General features: G+C 47.3%; 1 protein-coding gene across 2 annotated transcripts in view; it reads left to right on the forward strand.

Annotated features, from left to right (window-relative positions):
* The window catches only part of DAAM1 (dishevelled associated activator of morphogenesis 1), a 178,419-nt gene that overhangs the window by 135,771 nt on the left and 25,450 nt on the right, over window positions 1-17,198 (forward strand). For both annotated transcript variants that reach the window (XM_090034296.1, XM_090034297.1), the window contains exons 11-16: window positions 181-319; window positions 1,020-1,078; window positions 2,400-2,587; window positions 3,456-3,758; window positions 4,006-4,113; window positions 11,414-11,517. In XM_090034296.1, coding sequence (XP_089890422.1) covers window positions 181-319; window positions 1,020-1,078; window positions 2,400-2,587; window positions 3,456-3,758; window positions 4,006-4,113; window positions 11,414-11,517 — 901 coding nt within the window. The remainder of the gene's footprint in view (window positions 1-180; window positions 320-1,019; window positions 1,079-2,399; window positions 2,588-3,455; window positions 3,759-4,005; window positions 4,114-11,413; window positions 11,518-17,198) is intronic.

Consider the following 17,198-nt stretch of genomic DNA (forward strand, 5'->3'; position numbering starts at 1 on the left):
TATCAACATCTGTGTACCGCACCCAGCATCATGCCGTGTCTGAGATAAGGCTTCTAGGCTGCTATAAACGTATTAATATGAACCCATGCCTGTATAGATGTATATTTTGAGATGAAAAAGTAACTTCTGAAAGCATGTTTATTTTTTTTCATTTCTTTCTCTTCCTTCTTTTCTACTTAGATAAAAGAAGTGGTAACACTGTCCAGTACTGGCTACTGCTTGATAGGATTGTACAGCAAATTGTCATACAGAGTGACAAAGGGCAGGACCCCGACGCCACTCCCTTGGAGAACTTTAATATTAAAAACGTCGTCCGAATGTAAGACCTCATCTTCCTGCATGAATTGTGCTTGGATGCAGTTGTCATCCTAATGTAACATATTACTGTTGCAATCTGCAGGTGCTATCTGGATTAATTCACACACTCCAAGACAGCTTTAACCAGCTATCTGCCTTTACTATTTTTCCTTTAAATATCTTAGTATTCAGGAATTTCAAAATAAGCTGCTACTGATGTTTCAGTCTCCTGCTCTCAATTGCCTTAAGTAGATAAGGATGACGCCTTCTAGGGGAACTGCTTTTAAATGATCTGGAACAGACTTGGACTTTTAGGGATTTCTTTGAATGTATTCAGTGAATTACACATTTGAACCAACATTAATTTACAAATGGCCCATGAGTGCTTCGGTCCAGTTTTCCTTATTCATCATTTGCAATTCTACAGCGAGTCAGTCAACAAAATCACATGTTGTTTCAGCTTCCTGATTAACTGAAAACTCCACAGAGTTGTCAAGCTAGCCATGTAGAGACTTTGCATGTAAAAAAAAATTAGCTAGCATGAATATTCATGGAAACAAATAACAGAAGTTATAAATACCAACACATCCGATTCAGGGTTTGCCTGTGAACAAATAGTCACAAATGTTATGCAAGGGCTTTTCCCTCCAGCTGTAGCCTGGAACCTTGCATTTACTTTGGAAGGATTGTTTTATAAACTTACTCGTCTGGTCTTTTTTCAGGCTAGTTAATGAAAATGAAGTTAAGCAGTGGAAAGAGCAAGCAGAAAAAATGCGAAAAGGTAAACGATAGAAAAGTACAAATTAGATAAATACAAATTTATATTTAAATGTAATGCATTATATTGTAGGCTGAGTAGATGATATAACTGTACACACACAGGCACCCAACAGATGTTAACTTAAAGCTGTCAGGGAGACCCTGGGATCGTGATGCTGAGCTCCCTCTGCACCAGCAAGCGGCAAGCTTGGCTCCCTGCACTTCTCCGGCTGGGAGCTTCATTTAGGTGATGGGTGCTCCCAGCCTCTGAAGAGCAGAGGAGTCTTGAGGGGGCTCCATGTGCTCCTCCAGCCGGGAGCACTGGCCACAATTCAATGAGAAGAACCAGCCACAAAGTTATTACACATTTTTTATAATAACTTTCTGGCTTATTCATCATTTTATCAGGCCATTAATTGATTGAACGTGAAACCAGGACATAACTTAAGATGTGATTAACCAGTTAATCGTGTCTTGAATGTAATGAGGTCTCATGCATATGTGCACACATGCACACACTGCCCCCCCGGAATTGAGTTTGCTGATTTGATCTGTAAAAGTTATGTATCAGTTTAAGCTAGAACTGCACATCATCCATAGTCCTCACAGTTAGAGATTAGCCCAAAATGCTCATTATATCTTTCCACGGGAATTTGAAAGGAGGAAAAAAGCTCATTCTTGCTACGCTGGTTGTTAGACTATTTACAGCAGACTGAATGGGATGGGTAGCCATGAGACATATGGGCCCAACAGGGGAACTTATTTTGATTTATAAAAAAACACTTAAGCTTGTGCTTAAATCCCACTGACTTGAAAGGCACGCAAGTTGCTGCTTAAGTTCATTGAATCTGAGCCGAAGCCAAGTCAGGAAAACCCTAGACGACAGCATCAATCAGAAAAACCTCAAATATTGCCATGGAAGCACACACCAGGGGCTGAGAGATTCAGGGACTTCTGTCCTGTCCAAAACTGCTTCCCTTAAAGATGGTAGGGGTATAATAATAATGGAAGTTAGTAGGAATTTTGCCCTGCATACCAATAGGCCAAGGATTTCAGTGTGTGTACGTGCATGTGTGCATGCACATGCGTTTTAAAGTGCATTTGCAAATTTCTTGCTGTTGCATGAGGCACTTCTGGAAGTCGCAATAAATGTAGCACCAAGTCCTGACTGTGCTGTTTAATGATAGGTAAATGCCCTTTGTGTAAAAGGTAGGAAGTAATGGATCAGAGTTGGTCCTGTTTTCCTTTGGGAATAATGGGTTTTATACTCCTGAGTCCGTATTCAGTTCACCGTCAGGAAGGGGAGTCTGGCTGATTTAATGAAATCTGGGGGGTGTTTTCAGAACACTACGAGCTTCAGCAGAAGTTGGAGAAAAAGGAACGAGAGTGCGATGCCAAGGCCCAGGAGAAGGAGGAGATGATGCTGACCTTAAACAAGATGAAAGAGAAACTTGAAAAAGAGTCGACAGAGCACAAGCAAGTCAAGCAACAGGTGGCAGACCTCACAGCACAGCTCCACGAGCTCAACCGGGTGAGGGCTGCCTGCACTTTTCCCATTTATGGCTAAATACCAGATTTCCTCGTTGCAGTAAACTGAGAAAACAGATGACAAATTCTGCACATGACACCGCCTTGTTCCCTTGTTGTGTGGGAAAGGCCTGACTTGTGTTGCTAAGAAATCTGAGTTGTAGTTTGCCAGGTATGGGGCAGTTTTTACCTAGCAATGGATCTGGCCTCATAATGCTGATACCACCTTGTCCCTTGAGTATGTCCTATGTGGGCTACACAAGAGTCTTTCCCACAGAAAACTTCCTGGTGTTAGTCCAGCAGTCCCCAACCCATAGGTCATGGGGGACATGCTGCTTGCAGGACACTCTCAAAACCTGATGTTGCCCACAGTGGTTCACTTAGTACGGTGGCCTGTGGGCCAGCAAAGTTTGAGGGGACTCACTGATCCGGAAGGTGTGAAACTATTGCAGCACCGAACTATTGGCCTGGGCCATTCACAACCTGCACACCCATGCTTGGGACCAGGAGGTTCCCCAGTGTCGTCTCTGGTGTCAGCCATCGCGATGGCCCCCACTGAAATGGTAGGTCATGGTGGATTCAGGCAGCTAAGAGCTCAAGCTGCAGAGACTTGGCCTTTCCACTGTGGAGGCCTCCAGCCCACTCTGCAGTCTTTTCCAAGATGACGGCAGCCATACGGGCACAGTGTCCTCAGCTTCTGCCTTGTAAACTCAACACATCTCGAACTGGTCCTTGATGAATGAGTTAATACTGGGGCCGAGGTGTGTACCATAGCAAGAGGAACCCGAAGCGACTGGCCTGTGAGCTAAGCCGTGCTGTAAAAAGGCTTTGAATGGACAGCTTTTGTGATGGCGCCATCTCTTCTCTTTCAGAGAGCCATCTGCGCTGCTGTTCCAGGAGGGCCATCTCTACCCCCTGGAGCTCCTGGTGGCCCCTCACCGCCTTTGGCTCCCGGGTCCCTGCTTCCCCCACCTCCCCCACCCCCTCTGCCTAGTGGTATTCTCCCCCCTCCCCCTCCTCCTCCTCCTGGTGGTCCACCCCCTCCGCCTGGTCCCCCTCCCCTCGGAGGGATAACCCCACCTCCAGGGGCTCCGCTGGGCTTGGCCCTCAAGAAAAAAAACATTCCTCAGCCAACAAACGCCCTGAAATCCTTCAACTGGTCTAAGCTGCCCGAGGTAAGTGTCTATAACGGGTGTCAGTCGTGCTCCCTTGCATTCTTTACTATCAAAAGAGAATGACTCGGAGAGCTTAACGATCCCATTTTCACAGGAAGGAAGGAACAGGCTTGTTCCATCACTTAACCTCTGCGCGGGGGGTGGACACAGGGTGGTGGGGACGAGTGATATGCGAATGTTAGTGGGTGAGTGTTTATCAGAAGTGAAATAAAGCCAAGTCGCATTCAGTGCTGCTGCTGTGTTTCAGAACAAGTTGGCGGGGACCATGTGGACCGACATTGATGATGCAAAAGTGTTTAAAGTCCTAGATCTGGAAGACCTGGAACGAACGTTCTCTGCTTACCAAAGACAGCAGGTAATGGGCTTGTCCTGCGAGCGAGTCACACAGGCTATTAAATTGCTTTGGAGCAGACGTGATCTTGAAATGATATATTTTATCATCGTTTTGTGCTAATGCCCTATTAACTTGTCAGGTCAGTTTGGTCAGTTCTCACTCTCATGTGCATGCTCCTCTGATGCGCTGATTAGCTCCTTGTTACGATCTCATTACACCACATATGCACCTGACAAGCCTGTGTTTCGGGGTAAGCGCATGCCCATAATGAAGATGGATCACAGAAGAAATTACTAGGAGTGGCCGAAAATAACCCCCAGATGTGGCTACAATTGAGTCATGCTTTTGGATCCTTTTTTAGGAGCAACTGCTTCGTTTCTATATATTGGCCTGAGAATTTATGTCCATTTCTCGCCAACAAAGGCTTCAGTTTTAGCCACGTCTACCTCATGTGGGAGCTCTTTTTATTTTTATCACAAGAAAAATGTGACTGTCAAACCAAAAAAAATGAGGCTGTAAATGAACCTCATCTTTGAATCATCTCAATTTTGTTTCTAAATTGAGCCCAATTTAGGAAAATGTTTAGGAGTAAACCCTAATGTATGCACCTGCATTTCTCAGTCAAGGTCACGAATAGGCAAAGAGCAGAAGGTGCAAAAATGTCCAAAGCAATGGACCTCAAGGGCATTTTTAACGCTAATGCTGGTGAACTTTGTATGCAATAAGTGGTGGGTGTGCTCTGCTAGTTGTGAGTACAAAAGGGTGTTGCTGGGACCCCACCACTAAACTCCTTACCAAAGGTGCAAGCTTAATCTCTTCCTAGAGCTAATCAAGGTAGTGATATCTGCCCAGATTAGAGCAGGGCAAAAGTCAAGCATTACCTAACAAGGCAGGGTGGTGGGAGCATGTCTTGGGAGTCGGTGACTGCAACACTGGCTTTCTCCTGTTGCTTTGGAAAGGCACGGCTAGACTACAGGCATGCACTTGTCAGATAGCTGCAAAGAGCGCGTCTGAAGGTGAGAACAATCGAACGGGAGGGAGGGGGAAGCAGGGATGAGAGAGCTGATTGTGCAGATGGGTGCCATGGCCTCCTGTTTGTTTGCATGACTCATTTATGTGCAGTAGATCAGACAGGAGATTATTGTTAGCTGCCTCTCAGCTGAAAGTCATGGCGGATGAAGTCCCAGGGGGGTATCAGGGGCAGTGGCTGTTGGGCCAGGATCCAGGGAATGTTCTGAGTACTCTGGGCTGAAAACCATGGACAAGACAAAAACCTCCAATTAAGCAACTGTTTGTAACCGGCGGAGGTGGCCCAGTTAGGGAGCGTGTCCAACAGGAGAGAGCAAATGCACGTGGACCAAAGAGCCGTAGAAGTAAATATTCCTAACATCTGGCTGGGAGATGCCAGCAGCAAACCACAACCCTCCAGCCCTTCTGAGCCTTGGTGTAGAAATGTACCCCCTGGAGTAATGTCAGCATTGCCCAGCCTGAATAGGCAAGTTTCTTGCTGCAAAGATTGAAACGTACAGCAGGAGTGTCAAGTTCGTCTGGTCACAAGCCGGAGGAGCTGTACAGGGCCAGTCCACAGGCCAGATGAATGGCCCCACAGATTCCCCATTCAAGATCCCGTGCATTCAGCTCTTGCTTCAGCTAGTACAGGACGCACACAGTGCCCAGTCTAGCCAGTCTGGGGCTCGCACTGCATGTGGCACCTACTGCAGAGTGGGCTGGAGGGGGGCACTGTTTGCAGGTCTCAGACCGCAGCCAAGGTGGATGCCATATGCAACACGTGGGTCAGCACCAAGGGCTGGCTGGCTGATGGTCTCCATGGGCCAGATATTTGCCACCTCCAGTGTAGAGTACTGGAGCAGAGCTAGAATCAGAAGCAGCTGTCAGAGAATTAGCTTAGCGATTCCTCAGAGCAAGTCTTCGGGTGAGTGAGGAATTTGTTGCCGTTGGGCAAAACACTGAGAAGAGACGCCCGCAGAGCCAAGGTGGGAGGGAAGTCAGGAATGCAGAGTGGTGTTCCTTACCTCCTCCTCCGCGCCCCGACACCTCGCTGCAGGGACTCGGTGGCGATGGCTGAGAGCAGAGCAGTGGTTTCACGCAGCATGCCGGCATTCACTGCAGACGTGCAGCCTTCCTCGTGATGCCTGCATGCTGTCCTCTGACGCATGCGAGGGGAGCATTGTGTGCTGGGAAATCATACAGCCCTGTCAACCTTGGGGGGACGGTAACTCATGACTTACAGAAGCACCTGTGAATACAAATAATTATTTCATAACCCAGCGCAGTGCATCCCTCACTCCCTTGATCTGACAGCTCCAGCTGCCCTGAATTCCAGTTAATTTATTAGCAACATGAAAGGAAATTGTTTTAAAGGCATTGATTGCCATAGAAGAGCTAGTAGAAGCAATATGATTATTCACCATTTGGACCAAGGTTCTGCTTCTGGCCTGGCCCCTCTGCTTGATCAGTGGATTGGGTAAAATTCAGTGTTCGTAGCTTTTCAGTTTTCTAGTAGCTCAAGGAGAAGTTTTCAGTTGGAGAGAAGTTTTATCCCCAAACACTAAATGCATCTCAGGATGCACATTGGATTTTGGAGAATTTATTTTTGTTTGGGGGCCCAGATTCTCAGACAGCGTTGCTTTCGAGCTACTGTGCTGGCAAATAGATGACGGTACATTTTGGCTAATAGCTAGGTAGAATAGGAGGGGATGGTTATTTTGCCCAAGGCACAGGGTGGAAAGTGGGGATATTGGGATTTTGTTCCAAATGTACCCAATGTGTACAGTTCCCTACCATCAAGCTAGACAGTTCGGTATATGCCCACCAGGAACTTGACACCCTTCTCCCCGCTAACAGTTCTCGCTCCCTTTCAAATGCCTGGGAAAAAAAGAACCACTTCTCGACATGCCCTGAAGGTCAGGAAATTCAGGCTCTTTAAATAACCCCCATGGTATCACCTGGCATGGGATTCATTTAGGCTGCACTCCTTGAAATACGTTCGTGTGAGGACTTTCTGTTTCGACACACGCAGTGAGGAGATGGGTGTCGCGCTCTGTATGCTGCCTGTGCCTCTGGAGAATGGGGAATGATTTCTTCATCCTTGCTCCCTTTTGCTGGCTGTGTTTTCTGCTGTTGTTTTTGACCTGTTCTGCTTGGTCTTATCTCTTTCGCTCTGGAATCCAACTCAGCCAGGTGGAAACCCAGCTTTCCACCCTCGACCTCTGTAATGGCAAACCAGCCAAGCGCTACCAGTGCAGCAGCGTTTTGCTAATGCTGTCATTTAAAATCAGGCTTCAGGCATGGCAATGGAAAAGATATGGTCTTTCCCTGAGTAAAGCCGTGATTTCATAAAAAGGATGTAAGATGATGCTTAAGTCCCATCAGAGTCAACAAGACATCAACGTTTCAGTTACTTGTATTGTAAATTATGATGTGTGTTGCCCCACTCCATGAACCAAGGTACCGCTGTGTGAGGTGCAAAGGAAGACTGTAACCCAACGGTGCATATAAGGCACCTTTGCCTGACTCCCTGCGGGAGCTGGTCATAGATGTGAAATGCTGAACGTGCAGCTCTTCCAGGGTGGCCGAGGCTCTGGCTGATGTGCAGAGCTAAACACTGACAGTGTAAGAACAGCTCGGGCTCCAGCTCTGCAGCTTCTCTGTGAGCATGAAAAATAAAAGGAACAAAAGCATCTATTCATCTGAACCAGTTGGGGTCCATTATTCCCCCTTGGGGCCACTTAAGAGCTTCTGCCTTCCAGAGGTGTCTTTGTCCGGACCCACATCCCCCAGGATTGACACGTCTTGATGGGATCACTCCCGAACAGGAGCAGAGAGGCGCCAGGTGCAGCCCTGTGGAGGCGGTAGGGAATCCGAGCTCTGCTCCCCACTGAGCAATATCACAGTTTCTTGGCAGGTTGTCCTTATGCAACTCGGTGTGTTTGTTTCGTGAAAGATTGCTCCGGCCTGTCGGCTGAGCCGGTGCTGATATGGGAGCTCAGCACAGGCTGTTTCTGATCTTCTTTTGCCTTTGACTTGGTTTACTGCTGGGTGAGGTTTATTTCATTACGACTCTTAGGAAATGTTTTAAATTTAAGTTTTTGAATCTTGATTGAGGCTAAAATCATCTGTGTAAAAAAAAAAAAAAAAAAAAAAAAAAAAAAAAAAAGCGAGAGAGAATGTCCCTAAACTTGTACTTGAGGGCTAAAGATCAGTGTCATTACAAGGTGCCTGCTTAGCCAATGCCTAGGACGTTTTCTGTATCAGCCATATAATCATGCCCCTCCTTGCCACCACTTCATTCACTCCTAAACTGATTGGCAGGCAGCCATCAGGGACCTGCATAAACGAGATTTCCTTGAAAAATGTTGCCACGAAATCTGCTCAGAGATTGGTAACACAGAACAGCTATCCTGACTGACAGCCACTTTCAAACGGGGCAGCCAGAAAGGAAACACTGCTGTGGATCACCTGGATTTGGAGCAAATCTCTCGCACAGGCATCTTGTCTCAAGCTGTTGTTAATTTGTTAGATTTGAGTACTATTTTATGCCTTTTTTTGACCTTTGCTCCCAATGCCAGCTGTAGGGCAGAGCCTTTAGTGTTGGGCAAAATGCCACCATAAGCAGCAAGGCGAACATGCACTCTTTTTTTAGTGGTTTCACGAGAAGAGCCTGACTGCGTGAATTTTCAGCCCAGTGGAACGGCCGCTGATGTGGTGGGAGTCTATACAAGCCCTGCACATGTGCACAGACCTGAAGACAACTAAGGGCAAGCCTGGTGTTGAGATGGCGTTGCTTTGGGGCAGACAGATCCACCGAGTGCCATATACCTTGGGCTGTTTCCCCCAAAAGCATTGTCATGGTAGAAATGGTTTTGCTTTAGCTTCACTTAAGTACTCGTCCTCGCAGCTATGCTGATGTTTCACTCTTTCAAATTCATCAAGATGCATCAGAAAGCAGTTTTCTCCCCACCGTGATTTGCAAAATGAATGATGATGCTTTGTCCAGCTCATGTCGACCCTTGCCCGAAGGTTTCTCAGGCTGGGGAGAGGAAAAGTCCTTTGCCTTCCTCCAAAACTGTCTTCTACATTTCACTCCCACACCTTTTCTGTGCCCAGTCATTCCTCTCACCTGTTGCTTATTAGCATGCTTTTCCCATTCAGTGCCCATTCATTTATATCCCTTTACTGTTCAGTGCATTTTTTATTCCCATTGGCATTATCCATTCTCAGAGCCAGTGTACTTCTTGGGTGCTTCTCTTGCAGCAGAGGCCTCTGATTTATATGTTCTTTCTGACTATGCTTTGACTCTTTGTTTTTGCTGTGACCACTGAATGGCATGTGTTTTTACTGCCTTTTCCATGCTTCTGCTATGGCTGTAGGACTTCTTTGTGAACAGTAACTCCAAACAGGTAAGTGAGCCTCTGCCAAAAACCTAACGATTGTGTAATTGCCATGAGTTTGCTAACGTTCAGCTCAAGCAGAATCAATGCCAAGCTAGCACACTTACTGACCAGGGGAAGTAGCTGTGCACTGCACTACTGGATGTCTCGTTTTAAAAAATGAGTGCCACAAATTCACTGTGACCTGTATTGGGTAGCAAAAAGGAGTCCAGTGCAGCAAGGCAGCTCAAGAATTAATAGGAAGAAATCAGCCAGGCTGTTGGATAACCTAAGATAGCAGTGGCCAAAGATAGTGCTTTCCAATGTGTTGTATGCATGCATGCATTCGGTGCAAGAGTTTGAGAACAAGGGTTACGTTTTCATAAGCACTTATGTTCTCTCTCTAAGCGTGACTTTGGGCATGTCTACACAACCACCTTGCTGTGCTCGAGAGCACCATGTTGAAGCTGGTCTCCCTTGTACAGCATGGCCAACCCCGGACATGAAGCAATGCAGCCACCTTGAAGGGCATCCTCTCTGTACACCCAAGCACACCCTACCCACTTCTTCCCACTGCCATACTTTCAAGCCCAGAAAAGCTGTGGGGAAGCTGCTCCAGGGATCTCTCAGCAGCTGCTCTCAAGGCCTTTAGAGACTGAGTGGCTCGAGGAGGAGACAGGAAGTGGGTAAGCAGGGAGTGCCCATTCCAGGACGTGCAGGGAACATTTGTAGACTTGCCCATAGGGTGATTTTGAACATGCGCTAATAAGCATGCCCCAGTCAGAGGGCTGAAGAGCAGAAAAGAGCCACCAGACTGCTCCTGTAGTGCATCACGTCTGGGATCTGGTGTGCACAGAGCAGCAGCAGGGCACATGTCAGGGCAACCCTCCCAGCACGGCAAAGAGATGTGCACATGCCACGGGTTTCCTAATGTCTGTTGGCTTTCAGCTCTGCTCCTAATGTTTCCGATGGAAGTGGGGAGAGGCCAGCTTTGAGCCCTCCTGACTAGCTGCGGTCTCCTAGGTCATCCTGGCCTAGTTTAAAAGAAATAATAAAAAATCGTATCTTAGTTGCTCCGTGAAAGGACAAAAGCAGTCAGGGGTGTCCAAGTTATTGAGCTATTAACCACTTTGATACACATCTGCTAGCCTATGTGACCTGCAGCCCCAGGGTGTGTTCCTGCCACAGTGCTCTAATAACCAGGTATTCATTTATTAATATTAACCAAGACTGTGCAAGCTTGGAGCTAAAACTGGAGATGCATGACTTCTGTGGGCAGCTTTATAACCTGCATTAAACATGTGGGTAGGTACTTCCACCTGGACATCTGAACCTTCAGTTCTGCATACTCTTCTATTATTTTAGAGGGAAAATTTCAAACTGCCTAGGGGATTCAGGAGCACGGGTCATCACGCTCGTAAATCCCTTGGCTGTTTTTGGAAATCCCGCTCTTAAAGGAAAACAAATGTTGCAGCTGGTGTTCATGAGCCTATAAAGTTTTAAGTGTGTAACCAGTGCATTGCTAATCGCAGCATGAGCAGATGCTGTGGCTATCGAGAGTGGCAACAGAACTTGTAAAGATCTTGTTTCTGCGTGACAGACCCTAATGGAATATATCAAGAGAGGATTTAATGAAATATCACAAATATGTAGGCTAGGGGAGCCTGGCCTTATTCAACAGTGCATCTGTGTTTGTAGGTTCTTAAATCTTCCTGGCTGAGAAAATATTTACATTTCTAACCCGTGCATTTCAAAGCATGTTCTGATTTATGAAATGGCTTATTATATTTCAGTTACAGGCTACAGATTTTACACATAAGCCTTGGTGACACCCTTGATTAATGGAGTCCATTCTAGAAAATGCTGGTATGCGCGGAGGGTTCTTAATGTTGAAGCACTTTTCCTTATTCACGGCTGTGTGTGCTTTGCAGAAAGAAGATGCCATTGATGACACACTGAGCTCCAGATATAAAGTCAAGGAGCTTTCCGTCATAGATGGCCGGAGAGCCCAAAACTGCAATATCCTTCTCTCAAGGTACGGTTAATGTCATTTCTCCAGTCATTTCTCTTGCCTGTCCTCTGGGACTTGTTTTCCGGACAGTGTCCTTCTAAATTACTGGGACTCTGCTACCTTCAAGCTGTGTGACATGCCCTGAATCGGAGATCATGCCTCAATTCCCTGGAGGGATTCTGGTGACAGGAACCACGGGAATAAAGCCAGAGTGGTCTCACTGACACCTGAACCCAGATATGGAATTACATCTTGCATTGCTGCAGCCTTGGGCCGCAGAATGCATTGAGTGGGATGCACAGACACTCTCACTACCTCTGAAATCCCTGAGAGGTAGTGAAATGCCACTGCAGCTGCTTAACATGGCTGGAATCGTTCCGTTTAGTTTTGCCCAGATTTTACTTACTTTTCAACACTGTATTAGGCTAGTGGTATTAAAACAGAGAGGAAACAGGTTCTAAATAACCACGGGGGGACAGAGCCCCCTTCCACTGTGGTGCAGAGAAATCTGAAAGGCAAGTGATGTTGTTTGGAAAGTGATACTTCAGTGGGGGTCAGGTTATGTGACACTGAGTCTTTTTGGGTTGGTTTTTTGTGGGGTTGGGGTTTTTTTGGAAGTGTCAGTTTATTTCCAAATTTGAGCTAGCATTTTGGAATTGGGAAGTGAAAGGAAGGCTGGGAAGAGCTCTTCCTGAGCAGAATTGCAGGCAATTAATTCAGTACCACCTGCATTCCCTAAAACATTGACATATATTGAGGCTATAAGTAATAAAGGCCTGAACATATAAGCATTCCTTCCCCCTAACTCTGTCGTCTTGGTGGTGTTATCAGACTCCCTTGATGGAGTTACAGCCTCAGTCTGTCTGTTTGAAGGGTCAGATTTGCCCTTGGTTCTTACGAGCAAATTTAATCCCATCTTTTAAAGCTGAATTGTGTTTGTGATAAAACGTGCAATTAAGCACATTGGTAGAAGTAAATGAAGATCAACTGCTGTGAAAGTGAAAGTCAGCCTTACTGTGGCTTGACAGCAGGAGTGATTTAAATGGTAAATATCCTTAAAAAAAGATGAAAACATTTGTCCAAGTTAGTACGTGAGCATATTTACTTCATCTATAAAGCTAAGAATTGCTTTGAATTTTCCTGTGGAATTCAGTCTTGCCCAGTTTTTGACTGTTCAGGACTTTGAATTAGAATCACAGAAAGTGAGAGTTGGAAGGGACCTCAGGAAGTCGCATCTAGTTCAACCCCTGCTCAAAGCAGGCCCAGCCCCAACTACATCATCCCGCCAAGGCTTTGTGTAGCCGGGTCTTAAACTCCGAGGGTGGGGCTTCCACCACCTCTCTGGGTAACCTGTTCTAGTGTTTTACTACCTTTCTAATGAGAGTTTTTCCTAATATCTAACCTAAACTTCCCTTGCTGCAACCTAAGACCATTGCTTCTTATTCTGTCATCTGCCACCACTGACAACAGTCCAGCTTCATCCTCTTTTGAATCTCCCTTCATGTAGTTGAAGGCTGCTGTCAAATCCGCCCTCAGTCTTCTCTTCTTCAAACTAAATAAACCCAGTTCCCTCCACCTGCCCTCAGAAGTCATGTCCACCAGCCCTCTGTCCATCATTGTTGCCCTCGGCTGAACCCCAATCTGCAAAGCAGAGATGCAGCTATGAAGTTTTTCACTCTGGGCTGTGGCAGTGGCCACGCCTAGGTGGGGATGGGATGGGACACACCAATTCCTCGCTCTTTCCATATTAGAATATGAAGACTTGTTAATAAAACAGAGACCTCATTGATTAATGACAATTAAGAATATACTTTAAAGTTTAAGCCTGTGAGGGGCTCCAACTGAAGCCGAAGGACGCATCCAGATGAGCATGCATGTGCAGTTTGCAATGCTGCGAACGGTCCGTGGCTTCGCAAACCACATGTGCTGCACATGCAAGCACTTGCCACGCTGCTTATTTGCAGCACAGCAGGGGGGCAGTTTGACACTGGGAGATGGGTTCAGCATCCTGTTCTGCCACTAATTTCGTACATAGCCTTGAACCAGTCACTTGACCACTGTGTGGCTCTGTTCTCTGCCTGTTGAATAAGATTGACATTGCTTTCCTGCCTGGAGTACTCTGAAGACAAATGTGAGTGCTCATCCGGGTGCCACGTATCAACCTAGCAAGACTATAACACGGTCTTGCAGCAAACGCTGCTCTTAGCAGCTAGAATCCTACTGTGCTTACGGATATGTAATGCTCCCAGTTTGCTGGGAGTTTCACGTGTGAAAGGACAGCAAGGTCAGTCCCTTATTTAGCTGAGACATTTTGTAAGCCATTGTCTGGTTTGCAGCATGGAAAGATTACAGTGAACCTAGATATTTTATCTCTCTGTAGATTTTTTTTTCCCTGCCTCTCTTGTTTTGGGAGAAATTACTGCTTAGTGAGATCACTGGATTTTCCTTAAACTAGTAATGTTAACACACACACATTTTTAGCACTGCTTTTTATAGTGTAGCTGAAAGTATGCTGATGTCAATGCATTTGGGGCCTTAATTCAACTAAACTACCACATCTCATCTTCAGCCCGGGTAGGGTTGTTTTAGCAGAGGAGAGGCCTGTCCTGTTCCTGGTAGGATGCACGTGAAAGCTTCTTTATGCCCTTTCCTAAGCCTCATGTAGGGGAAGGGTTTGTTTGGTTTTTCTTTTCTGCCTATCTCTCGAGCATTTTTCTGACCCAAACGTGGGTTTTTTAAGAGGGTGGATCCCTTCCCGCACAGAATTTGTGTCTCCCCTCCACACTTTGGACAGTCTTCATTTGCGTCTACAAAGCCTCGCAGAATAGGCTGCATTTGTCAGGCTTGCAAGCTGTCATTCTGCATCTCTGAGTCGCCGGGCTTAAATCCCCGTGACAGCAAATACAGTGACCCAGTTCCCCTCAGACGGCTCGCGTTCGACAGCCGCTGCCAACAATGATAATTATTGTGGTTGTAGATAAGCTTATAGCTTTCACTGGCCTCTTTCCCATCAAATGGTCTGAGAAGTTGTTATATTCTGGCGCCCTGCTTTTTTTTTCTCAGCAGACATTAAGGAGCACTCTGGGTCTTGGCAGTTGGTTTTAGTGATTTCTGTAAAACATTTTGATGCTTTTCATAATCTCTGCTCATTAAATGCAAAGTCTATAGCAACCCAGGATGCTGGTTTGCATACGGCTAGGGATGGTGGCGATAGAAAGTAGCTAGCACCCATTTGCTGTGTGACTGATGTGGTTTTAATGGGTGATCTCAGTCCAGACCCAGCATGCGGGTGGAAAACTAGTTCTATGTCGTCCTTTGCAAACAAAAAAAGAAAAAATGCCCTTAAAGAACCAGTGCTCATTAAAACCTTTGTTGGCAAAACCAAGAACTGAATAGTGAGAGAGACCTGTGATCTCGTATGCAACGGTGGTGCCTCAGAGCCCTAGGCTCAGGACAGCATGAGAGTCCTGCACTGCCACTGCCCACACCGTGTTCACTCTGTAGCTTAAATTCAGCCTCCGGTGCTATCCGTAACAGCCGCTGAAGTCCCTTAGATCCCTACGGTGTTCCACGCAAGAGCTGGCTGTGCTGGGGGGTGGGAAGGGTTGCAAGCATCCGACCATCCTAAAGGTCCTAGTTCTCTGCAGTGCTCTGGGCTTTAGCTCCACCGTCTGCTAGAGCGTGACTGTCAACAGCAGCTGACCCCATTGCTTCTGGGAACGGAGCAGCAAGGTTTTCTGATGATGCCACTTCCACCAGTCTGTCACGAGGCTCCTTGGCCCAGTCAGGCCTCAAGAGGAGTAGGACAGTTGATTGACAAGAGTCAAGTTAACGTGGACCTCAAACGATGCTTAAGGAGTGGCGAGAATCAGCAGTGCATTCTCCCTGTGGGATGCCGGGCAGCCTCCGGGGGCCATTAGGTTTTCATGTCCTGCAGAAACAACCAGTTCTGTGGGTTTGCTGTGTGGAACCAGTCTTAGGCCTGTTCCAGGTACTTGGACCCTAAGCATTGTAAGCCCTGCCTGTCTATTCAAGTCAGTTTATCAGCCTGCCCTGCTGCACAAGCGGGACCATCCACAGCCTGGAACTGTGAGGTCTGATGATCTCTTCTGTGGCCCTGATTCCCATAACATCTCAACAATTTGCAGTCCTTTGTCTTTGCAACATCCCAGCGAGGTTAAGAACTGAAGGCACAGGTGACTTGCTCAAGTTCACAGAAGAAATCTGCGTGCATCTAAACTGGGAGGAGTTGTACCAGCACTCCACAATCCCACCAGGCATCTCCCTAACCTGACCTCCTTCCTCCCCTTGGAGGGGTCTGGCTTGAACAAGGATGATTCTCCCAGGGCAGGGGTGGCCACCCTGTGGCATACATGCCACAAGTGACATGGGCAGCCTCAGCGTGTGGCACATGGCAGACTGGGAAGAAGGAAGGAACAGAAAACAGAGCAGATCAGATGGGGGAAGGGGACTTGAAAGGTGGGAGACTTGATTTGTGGCATGCCTGCCAAAAAGGTTGGCCCCTACTGCATTAGGCGGAGTGATCCCTGGAGTCCATTTGACAGCAATATATGTCCCTTCTCGTGGGGCAAGTTGCCCTATAAAATGGCCCTATAAAATGGTACAGACAGTGCCGGTGTAGTCTCTGCTGTCTCTTCCCCCAAGTCAGCCATCATTTTTCCTCACCAATGTCTGGTGCTAGGATTCTGCACGTGGAAGTGTACAGTGAAAGAGAACTCGTTTGCATAAAACAAAATTGAACCCAAGGTGAACTTCGGAGCAAATACTTTTGTGTCTTTGTTTCCTGACTTTATTAGGATTAATTGAAAAAAACCCAAAAAACCACATACAGAAATGAATTAAACTTCTCTCCTACTACACTGGGCCAGTATTATCAATAGTTCTCATCAGTAATGGCCAAACTACCAATGGTTAGTATTCATCAGCCTGTAATGTTAAAGAGTGGTACATCTAGAAAGCTGGAAGATGCTGTTGTGATAATCCAGTCTCGCAGCTTGCATAATCCAGACCATCACTGGAGGGTATCTTACAGAAGTCCGTCTAAAGCAAAAGTCTGCTTCCACTGAGGCTATTGGGTACACGGAGATCTTGGAGATGCTAGAATTTAATTCCCCATCTTGTTTTAAGGTGCCCATTGGGAGCCTCAGAGACGGCCGCCCAGACGGAGCCCATGGCCCCGGGCTCCACGCAGACGGAAGCCCCTGGCTCTTGGCTGCGGGGGCTGCCTGTCCCTTTTTCAGGCTCTGGCAGCCGGGAGCATGGCCACCTCCCCTTGCGGGGTCTGCTCCCTACTGGCGTCTCTGGCGCGCCAGCTGGAGGAGCTCCAGGCCACAGTCCAGAGACTGCGTGCCATCAGGGACTGCGAGCAGGAGATAGACTCCTACTGCCAGGCCCTTCTCCCCCGGGAGCCGCAGGGGAGAGCTCCGTCTCCCTCCGCGACTAAGGAGGACTCTGGGACCTCCCGCTCTGCCCAGTCAGGGGCATGGACCAAGGTGGTCAAGGGCCCCAAGGCCCACCGCACCAAGGCCCCTCCCTCGCAAGAGCTTAGCAACAGGTTCGCACCTCTTGCAGCCCCAGCAGAGCCTGCTCAGTTGCCGGCTCCTGCAGGCAACCCAGGCTCGACTGCAGCTACTGCCCCCGCTCCCCCCAAGACAAAGCGAAAGGTGTTTGTTGTGGGAGACTCC

This window comes from Crocodylus siamensis, chromosome 2, assembly GCF_052110815.1.
Source record: "Crocodylus siamensis isolate JL-2025a chromosome 2, ASM5211081v1, whole genome shotgun sequence".
NCBI classification, from domain to species: domain Eukaryota; kingdom Metazoa; phylum Chordata; order Crocodylia; family Crocodylidae; genus Crocodylus; species Crocodylus siamensis.